At 40.5% G+C, this 10,213-nt stretch overlaps 2 protein-coding genes across 2 annotated transcripts; both read left to right on the top strand.

Annotated features, from left to right (window-relative positions):
* Positions 1 to 620: 620 nt before the first annotated feature.
* On the top strand, positions 621 to 3,468 carry LOC115591505 (ice-structuring glycoprotein-like). Its single transcript, XM_030433564.1, has 7 exons — positions 621 to 669; positions 1,042 to 1,143; positions 1,241 to 1,408; positions 1,547 to 1,657; positions 2,180 to 2,374; positions 2,892 to 3,341; positions 3,389 to 3,468. The coding sequence occupies exons 1-7, from the start codon at positions 621 to 623 to the stop codon at positions 3,466 to 3,468; spliced, it is 1,155 nt and encodes a 384-aa protein (XP_030289424.1).
* A 2,526-nt stretch (positions 3,469 to 5,994) lies between these two features.
* LOC115591506 (phospholipase A2 inhibitor and Ly6/PLAUR domain-containing protein-like) lies at positions 5,995 to 8,819 on the top strand. Its single transcript, XM_030433566.1, has 5 exons — positions 5,995 to 6,043; positions 6,298 to 6,399; positions 6,497 to 6,664; positions 6,803 to 6,931; positions 8,761 to 8,819. The coding sequence occupies exons 1-5, from the start codon at positions 5,995 to 5,997 to the stop codon at positions 8,817 to 8,819; spliced, it is 507 nt and encodes a 168-aa protein (XP_030289426.1).
* Positions 8,820 to 10,213: the final 1,394 nt, after the last annotated feature.

The following is a 10,213-nucleotide window of genomic DNA, read 5'->3' on the forward strand; positions in this document are numbered from 1 at the left end:
GGGTCTTTTGCATTTCCATTATTACATTGAAGAAGGGAGTCTGCAGGGTGCCCTGGTAGCTCACCTGTTAAAAGTTCAGGTTTGAGATTTGATTGTCAACTGGACATCAATAGTGAACGTTAAAAGATGTCAAAAAATATTTTTTGAGATTGTTTTGTGCCTAAATTTAACACGTTTTTTGTTGTTGATGTTGAAAATAAGAACAACAGAACCAGAGAGAAAAACTCAATTGTATGAATTGTAGAAATTTTCAGGGAGCAGAAAAGACCAAAAAATATTAAAGAAAAAAATTCAACTCACATAAATATAGAGATTTAGGTACTTCTGTTTAAAAAATGTCTTAAAGTGCACACAAGATCACAAGCCAACATTGCTGGAACTAAATAGGGTGTGGAAAGGTGTGTGACATGATTACAGGTTTATTTCCCCAAGCGACAATAGAGGAGGTGCACCTCAGAACTGTCACAAATAAAAAATGGAAACACACCCAATCCCTGACGTTTTTCTGAATGTGTCTGGCGTGAATATTTTCGACACCTGTACAGTATATAAAGAGCAGCTGTTCTGGTAAGCTGTAGTATCTCCATCGAGGACAACTAATATCTGACCTGTTCATCATGATGAAGCTGATCCTTTCTCTGACTCTCATCTGGGCACTCTCCAGCACAGGTAACTCTATTACTCTTACTTTAAACTTTTTTACTCACTTTAAATGTTTTCATTAAAAAAAAATCTTAAAAGTCTTACTCTTAACATCAGTTTAATAGTTTCATAGCCTTTTAGATAAGTCTTGTATGGTACATTTGAATGTTACAGTATGGCAGTAAGAGACAGAGTCTAAAGAGGTGATGAAATAATGACGACTTCGATTAATGTCCTACAAACTAGACACCAATTACACAACATTGTGTAATTTAAAATCCAGTTGCACAAGAGGAGGAAGAGTTTTAAGCCTTCACAGAAGATCAGAGACCTTCAGACATTTGATTTTACATTTGAGATGTGATCATCATTCATTAACTGTTTTTCTCCTTATTGCAGCTGGAGCACTTGAGTGTCAAACTTGCACCAATACACAGTGTTCAAGCCAGGCGCCTGTGACATGCGCTTCAGAGACGATGTGTATAACAGCTAATATTCAAGGTATTCATTTCTTTACGTCATCTATTCTAATTCAGTGAAATATACTGTATGTAGTGTTGTGAGTCCAACATTAACAAACTAACCTTTGATTTTGTAGCCAATTCATCTGGAGTGACAGTGCCACAGATCTTCAAGGGATGTGCATCTTCCTCACTGTGTCCAGCCACAGGCCCTCAGACATTTTCAGTCAACTTGGGTGCTTCCGGTGCAGTTACATCTGCTGAATGCTGCAACACAGATAACTGTAACGCAGCAACTCTACCTGGTAAGTATAGACAGAATATAAAATAAAATATATTAACAAATAGAACACTGGCATCTTCTAAGATGTTTGATTTTCATCATGAAACACTTTAATGTTTTCTTTTCTTCGAGTGAATGATTTTGTTCTTTTGTCTTTCAGCTCCCGCGACTCCGACAGCCAACAGCCTACAGTGTAACTCTTGTACCAACCAACTATGCAACACTGCGATAACATGCAGGGGAAACGAGGACCGATGCTTTCAAGCGAGTTGTGAGTCTTTACGATACAGTACATCACATATTGTCTAAATAAATGTCGCTTCCTGAAAGTCTTTAGAAGAAGTCACTACATGTGAACTCTAGAAAATCAACCAGTTGAGGGACATTATTAAATATAGTAACTAAAGCACTGAACGTATGTTTAATGTTGAGGTACGTTGATATATACATCTGAGAGGCAAATGTACATTTCACTGCACTGAAATAATATGAAAGCTATTGTGAGTTATAGAAGATTAAATAAAAAATCAAACACAGACAATTTTTCAAGAAGCCCACATTTGAATTAGGCATCAGAGTTGGCTCCATCTACTGAAAAAAATGAATATGGTGAACCTAATTGTTCTTAAGATTAAGTTTCTTAGTTTTTTTTCTTTCTTTGTAATAGTATTTGAACATTGCTTATTTTTTTAGGTAAAGTGAAGAATCTGAATAGTTCTTCATGAAATCATTAACAAACAACATCATGCATCAAGACTGATTTGAAATTGTTTTTAATTTTTTGTATCTACAGTGACAAATTCAGGCACCACTTCTCCAGCCTTTGGCTGTACATCTTCAAACATATGTACAGCTGCTCCAGCCCTGGGTAGCCTACCTTTCATGGGAAGTGTTGGGACACTCAACAGTGGACCGACCTGTTGTGGGACCAGTTTGTGTAATGCTATCATGGCAACAACAACGACTGCTGCCCCCACAACCACGACAACTGCTGCCCCCACAACCACAACAACTGCTGCCCCCACAACCACAACTACTGCAGCCCCGACAACCACAACAACTGCTGCCCCCACAACCACAACTACTGCAGCCCCGACAACCACAACAACTGCTGCCCCGACTACCACAACAACTGCTGCCCCCACAACCACAACAACTGCTGCCCCGACAACCACAACAACTGCTGCCCCGACTACCACAACAACTGCAGCCCCCACAACCACAACAACCGCTGCCCCGACTACCACAACAACTGCTGCCCCCACAACCACAACAACTGCTGCCCCGACAACCACAACAACTGCTGCCCCGACTACCACAACAACTTCTGCCCCCACAACCACGACGACTGCTGCCCCGACTACCACAACAACTGCTGCCCCGACTACCACAACAACTGCTGCCCCCCACAACCACAACAACTGCTGCCCCGCCTACCACAACAACTGCTGCCCCAACTGCTGCCCCAACAACTGCTGCCCCTGCAACTGCTGCCCCAACGACAGCTGCCCCTGCAACTGCTGCCCCAACGACTGCTGCCCCAGCAACTGCTGCCCCAACGACTGCTGCCCCTGCAACTGCTGCCCCAACGACTGTTGCCCCCGCAACTGCTGCCCCAACGACTGCTGCCCCCGCAACTGCTGCCCCAACAACAGCTGCCCCAGCAACTGCTGCCCCAACGACTGCTGCCCCTGCAACTGCTGCACCTGCAACTGCTGCTCCCGCAACTGCTGCCCCAACGACTGCTGCCCCCGCAACTGCTGCCCCAACAACAGCTGCCCCCGCAACTGCTGCCCCAACGACTGCTGCCCCTGCAACTGCTGCACCTGCAACTGCTGCTCCCGCAACTGCTGCCCCAACAACAGCTGCCCCTGCAACTGCTGCCCCAACGACTGCTGCCCCTGCAACTGCTGCCCCAACCACTACTGCCAGTGATGCCTGCTGTATCAGATTAGGTATGATCCATCTTCTCCTTGGACTCCTTATCTTTACCCTGTGTTAGAACAGGGTAACAGGGATGCTCCACCTATGAAGCCACCAGGACTCTGCAATGGTGATGCCTGGAACTGTGTTACTGCGTGATGCTGTGTTTAGTTGGCAGTTGGAAAACATCTTTTTTCTTTGTCTCTGTCATTTGGACAACAATTTTATGTCACAGTATACATCTTGAAAAGGACAAGCAACATTAGCTGTGTGGTGAATAATGACGATGATTTCTCAGCACTGAGCAGTTACCTGAAGTGAAGCACACGTCTCAACAATGGTGTAACAAGTCTTCTGTAATGTATTTAATTTCAATGCATGTGGCTGTTGTCACCTATGATATATTCGCATTAATTTATCCTTTCTTTAATTATATTTTATTTAAATATTCTAACAAATTATGTACATCTTTTGCATTGTATTCTTTGATTCATTACTTCCCTTCAAGTGATGAATCCTAGGGCAGTATTTTAGTGGAATGTATTAAGGTCTACTGTAATGTTTATTCTAACCTGTTTTAATAAAGCTTTTCTCAAATGAGACAACAGCAGTTGTGTTTTACTCTAAAAGACAAAGAAATAAAGAATCAATTAAGTCATTTTCACGTAAAGAGTTTTTTATACTACTGATTTATACAATAATGAAAACGTACTAGGAGTTAATATCTCAGTCATTAAACATTTCTGATGCTGTTTAAGGTTTATTAGAATAGGCTATTTTTAAACAAAACAGCAAAACTAAGCAAAACCCCAATTACAAACTGATAATATTACCAGCCCATATAAATCAAGTTATTTTCAAGTTATAATCTGTTATTTTATGTGATGGTTTATTTGCTTTGACAAAGTGTTGAACCTTTTTTGGCCCTTCACAGTCACTGACCCTCAGATTACTCTCTCTCCTTGAGGTTAAGCTTAGTCTTAAAAAGGTTGATGACCCATGTTCTACTTATAAAGCAGATTTTACTTTGTGGTGAATGAACTTGCATTTATAAACGCTTTTCCATTCTACTTACCACTCAAAGCATTGCATTCACCCATTCACACACATTCATAGACTGTTGGCAGAGGCTGCACCAAATAACTACCATGGGCAAGATTTGCCTCTTTTGCCGCTCCCAGCACATTGTTTCCCTCGGACCTGACGGACCTGTCTGTGAATATCTCTGCTTTCCTTGCTCCCCTTTTCTCTCTGACAGTGAGTTGACACTGGCTCTGCTGCAGTGTCCACACAGTTTCAGCTCCTCCCACTCTTGTCAGACGTAAATTAATTGTGCTATTGTTCTCTACTCTCCCAAGCCTTTTTATATATATATCTTTTTAAATAAAAATGTAAAATCTTAATCAGTTTAATCAGTGTTTCCCTATGGTGTCGAACACAGTATCCAAAATGTGTATTTTTCCAGGCATTGTTTGGATAAAACAACAGGTTTCATTGATATATTTCAAATAGTAGTATTATTAAATAATTCAGTGTGTTATTATCATTATTATTTAATACTATATACTCTCATGTCCCAAATTTCAAGCACGTCCATTCGTCCATGAGTAGATGCTTGTGTCTTTGCAGCGATGCAATGTAAAGAGCAATTGGTTCCTACCAGAAACAGAACAAGGAATATTCTTGAGTATCCGGGTCATGATTTCCTGAAAGATAAAATGACTATTGAGGTTTACATCTTTTTGACACTTTGAACACCACAAGTAAAAGTCCAGCACTCAAAGTATTACTGCAAAAGTGCAAAGGATTATGTTCTAAGTACAATAAGTAAGGACTCATTATGGCCCATATCCGAATAATGTAAATCATATTATTAAATTATCATCATTGATGCAATTATATTATCATTACTATAACGCTGCAGCTAATGAAGGTGAAACCCATTTTTTACTCCCAGGGAATTTGTGAATTCCACCAAGGGATCAAAGTTTTAGCATTAGAAAGTAGCAGAAAACAGAGAAGACTTGAATAAATGCACTTAGTTACTTCTTACCACTGCATCTAACACAGCTAACATTGTTTTTCATTTCATAAAACACTGTGTCCCAACATAGATTATAGAAGTTGCTAATGAACAAAGCACAAAGAATGACACACAGGTAACCTAAATGAACAGGCCGGTAAAACCACATCTGAGTTACAATGGCCTATTCAACAACAACAGGCGGGGCAACACAGCGCCGCCAAAAATAATAACCAAACAGTGTATCCTTTTAATTTAGCCAACATCTTCAGGACACAAAACTAGAATCTGTGTGATTGTACACCTGCAACAAACATTTCAAACTTCACAAAGCAGAAGGCGGTAAAAAGCGTGTAACACTATATTTGTATATCCTACAAAGATCAAACACCAAAAAATGACATTGAACTCTCTTCGCTGTACAATCTGAATGAACAGTCCTTTAGAATTTTTGAGTAATCCTTCACAAGTAAACACTGCTGGAAATAAAGCGGGCGTGGAAAGGTGTGTGGACATGATTACAGTCGTTACATTGTTCCCTGAGATTTTTAAGCTTGCATATGTCAAATTTATGTCACACCTGTACAGTATAAGAGGAGCAGGTGTTCTGGTAGGCTCACCATCCAGGACAACTGATCTCCAGCACCGACCTGTTCATCACGATGAAGCCGATCCTTTCTCTGACTCTCATCTGGGCACTCTCCAGCACAGGTAACCCTTTTTTCTGAAATAAGAGTTTCTGCAAGTATAGACAATATAATCTAAAACTTTGAAGAAGATTTTCCATTTTTACGTATCCTTGAGTTTTATATGTAAGACTTATCTGAACCCCAGAGGTTGAATTTGAATGTTATAGTATAGCAGTAGAGTTTTTAGCCTTCACACGTGATCAGAGACCTTCAGACATTTGATTTGTCATTTGAGATGTGATCGTCATTCATTAACTGTTTTTCTCCTCATGGCAGCTGGAGCACTTGTGTGTCAAACCTGCACCGATACACAGTGTTCAAGCCAGACAGCTGTGACATGTACTTCAGAGACGATGTGTGTAACAGCTAATATTCAAGGTATTCATTTCTTTACGTCATCTATTCTAATTCAGTGAAATATACTGTATGCAGTGTTGTGAGTCCAACATTAACAAACTAACCTTTGATTTTGTAGCCACTTCATCTGGAGTGACAGTGCCACAGATTTTCAAGGGATGTGCATCTTCCTCACTGTGTCTAGCACCAGGCTCTCAGACATTTTCAGTCAACTTGGGTGCTTCCAGTGCAGTTACATCTGCTGAGTGCTGCAACACAGATAACTGCAACACAGCAACTTTAGATCGTAAGTATAGACAGAATATAAAATAAAATATATTAACAAATAGAACACTGGCATCTTCTAAGATGTTTGATTTTCATCATGAAACACTTTAATGTTGTCTTTTCTTCGAGTGAATGATTTTGTTCTTTTGTCTTTCAGCTCCTGCGACTCCGACAGCCAACACCCTACAGTGTAACTCTTGTACCAACCAACTATGCAACACTCCGGTAACATGCAGGGGAAACGAGGACCAATGCTTTCAAGCGAGTTGTGAGTCTTTACGATACAGTACATCACAGATTGTCTAAATAAATGTCGCACTGAACGTATGTTTAATGTTGAGATACATGAATATATACATTAAAAAAAAATTAAATGCAGACAATTTTTCAAGTGAAGAATCTGAAGAGTTCTTCCTGAAATCATCAACAAACAACATTATTTGTTAAAACTGTGATTTACAATTTATTAAATTTTTTTATCTACAGTGACAAAGTCAGGCACCACTTCTCCAGCCTTTGGCTGTACATCTTCAAACATATGTGCAGCTGCTCCAGCCCTGAGTAGTCTACCTTTCATGGAAAGTGTTGGGACACTCAACAGTGGACCAGCCTGTTGTGGGACCAATTTGTGTAATACTATCACGGCAACAACACCAACAACTACTGCCGACAAGAACGACTGCCCGACCAACAATTGCTGCAGCAACCACGACAACTGTTGCTGCAACCACAACAACTGTTGCTGCAACCACAACTGCTGCCCCAACAACCAGAGCCCAACCAACAACAACTGCTGCTGCCAGACAATGAGCTGCAACCACAACATCAATGGCTAATTTGCTTTTTAATGTTAACGTTCTGACAACCTTACTATACTATAACCTACTATCACTCTGAAAATAACTGACTGCTTATAATACAGGGAGTTGTGCAAACAACTATATTATTAAACTTTTCTGATGCTGTAAAACTGATCAAACCACTGCTGTAAACTGATTATACTTCACAGGTCATCCTTTATAACATCATACATAACAAGTATCTTAAAATTGTATGATACTTCTTTATCTGCACATCTCAAAATCCACCCCAGGTACTCAGTTAGTTCTGTGCAGTTCTCTTTATCAACATGCCAGGGAGTGAGTTGTCTGCCAGCAGATGGTGCTCTCCTGTTACTTTATACAGTATGTGTCCATTTCTTTGCTTTGACATAATGTTGCGCCTTATTGACTCCCTGCTGCAACTATAATTATGTGGTTCCTGTTTTGTGTTTCAAAAGCTAATAAATCAGGGAAGCGTGCTCTGTCTCAACCACCACTTGGGTCCCTATTCCCTGTCTGTCCTCTCTTTGCTGGATATCACACACACACACACACACACACACACACACACACACACACACACACACACACACACACACTTTACCAAGTATTAATTAACATGGGAGGTGTACATTCCCCATAAATCACTGCAACAGCAGAAGCTTCAGAGATCAATGACATGAGATGTCGCACCCTGTCATTTTAATACGTCACAGCGATCCTTTGATTGCTGTGACGCAATCCTTTGATTTTAAGGTCCACGTCTACTATTATTAGTTAAATAATAACACAGCAATGATGTGAAATTAGACAGTGATGATTATAGGATATTGCTATATTAATGACACACGTGTTTATCTGATCAGGCATCTGACAAACAGGGATTTACATATATTTTTATTTTTTAATAATAGAACAACAGAGCAGTGACACAGATAGTAGATGATGACGATTACATCTTGAATAATATCAATCATATCAATCAGCCAGTGAGCCAAAATAGATCCAAATAAAAATACAATCAAAACATGTAATTAAGCAATAAAAAATAAAATGCGTCCTTGACAGGAGAATGTGCCTCTGACTCATGCGTAGGAACATTTTGGAGGGAAGGTGAGGCCGTGAATTGAAGCAGATTGTAGAAATTAAGCGTGCGAGGTTATTATTATTATTATTATTATTATTCTGCGCATAATGATATTTACACGTGCAGTGGCATTTGTACATTAAATACGCACATTTTTGAAATGTAAAACATATCCTCCAACTCAAATCTGAAAACATATTTCCTCAGCGCTGTCTCACCATGTCATCCACCTGGAGCGCAGCGCAGAGAGCCAGACTGCTGGATGAGAGCTGATGTAATCTTGGATTTCTACAACCGACGATGATATTTTCGTTACGAAAGAAAGAAAACTGTACACAAATAACACAAGTACGATTTTAGTTTCCACTGAGCCTGGTTGTATGTAAATCGCGGCAGTGAGCACCAGTGATTGTGCGTCACAAGGAGCGCGCTGGACACACTACTAAACTTCCACTTGCAGATGTGGAGGGTGGAGATAACACCGACCGTCACAATCATTTTCATTTTAGCAAGTGGAACAGTCAGTCTGTTCGATGTACACATAAACACTGCTGTGCCCCTTGTGCGTAACGCTGCACAGACTGTCACTGTCGTCGTACTGCTGCAGGATAAAGTTGATGAACGTTTACGACATGTGCTTTGTAACCTCCACCTCACTAACCACTACCTCGTTCTCTGTCCTCTGTGCCATAAATATGTACTTTCTTTATCTTTCTCTTGTTGTGGCCACGTTTCACTGTAAAAACCATCGATCAGCGGCTCATTTCCATGCATTAACATTCATGAGGCACTTTGCGTTTACCGTGGGAGTGGAGAGGGCGGGATAGGAGGCGGATCCACTTGCGCACATTTCCAGGTTGATTTGGGATTTCTAAGAAGGAAATCGCGCTGTGTTGGGCGTAAGGCAGGTTTCATACATTTGAGTAATATTTGGTGTGCGTACATCTCCTAATGTGTAGGTTTGCAAACATTTAGTGTGTATTCTCCGTAGAGTTTTATAAATGACACCCCAGGTGAGAAAGTGGCCAGGTTGTTAAGAACATAATGTTTATTATAAAGTCAGCTGCTGTTTTGGCCACATTAATAGCAGTGGATCGTTTGACACTGCTTTGAGAATATTCAGAATATCTTCTGCAGTTTGCCTCATTAATTATCAGATTATATGTTGTCTTGTAGTTGCATACAGTAGGCTATGTTTGTGTGTGATTGTCAGTGCATAACGGGAAGACGAGGATGGAGAGAAAGATCAGAGCAGGAAGAACCAGATGACTGCAGCAGATGACAAACTAGATCACCAACATACAATAGGTGGGAACCGAGGGAGACAAATTCACCAGACTCCCTTAATAAACTGCTCCATTTTGAGCACTGTTTCCACAGTAGGAACTACTTTAAGTTCTTGGAATCCTCAATGTGACAAATTCTTAATCCTTTGGTCCTCCTTATAAATTTGGCATATGTTATATAGAAATGTATTTCTTCTTTTATGTATGAATGAAAATGTTTCTTTGCATACAGAGCAGAAAAGTGAGTGTGAAGTAGTCTGGATCAGCGGTTCCTGAAACAGCTGCAAGCAGTGAAACCAGAGGCCAGGCAGCCAATTGTGAACAGGTACATTATAAAGGAGCAATGCACCCGTCAGTTCCGGCCCTGCATCGCA

This window comes from Sparus aurata, chromosome 11 (genome assembly GCF_900880675.1).
Source record: "Sparus aurata chromosome 11, fSpaAur1.1, whole genome shotgun sequence".
Classification (NCBI taxonomy): Eukaryota; Metazoa; Chordata; class Actinopteri; order Spariformes; family Sparidae; genus Sparus; species Sparus aurata.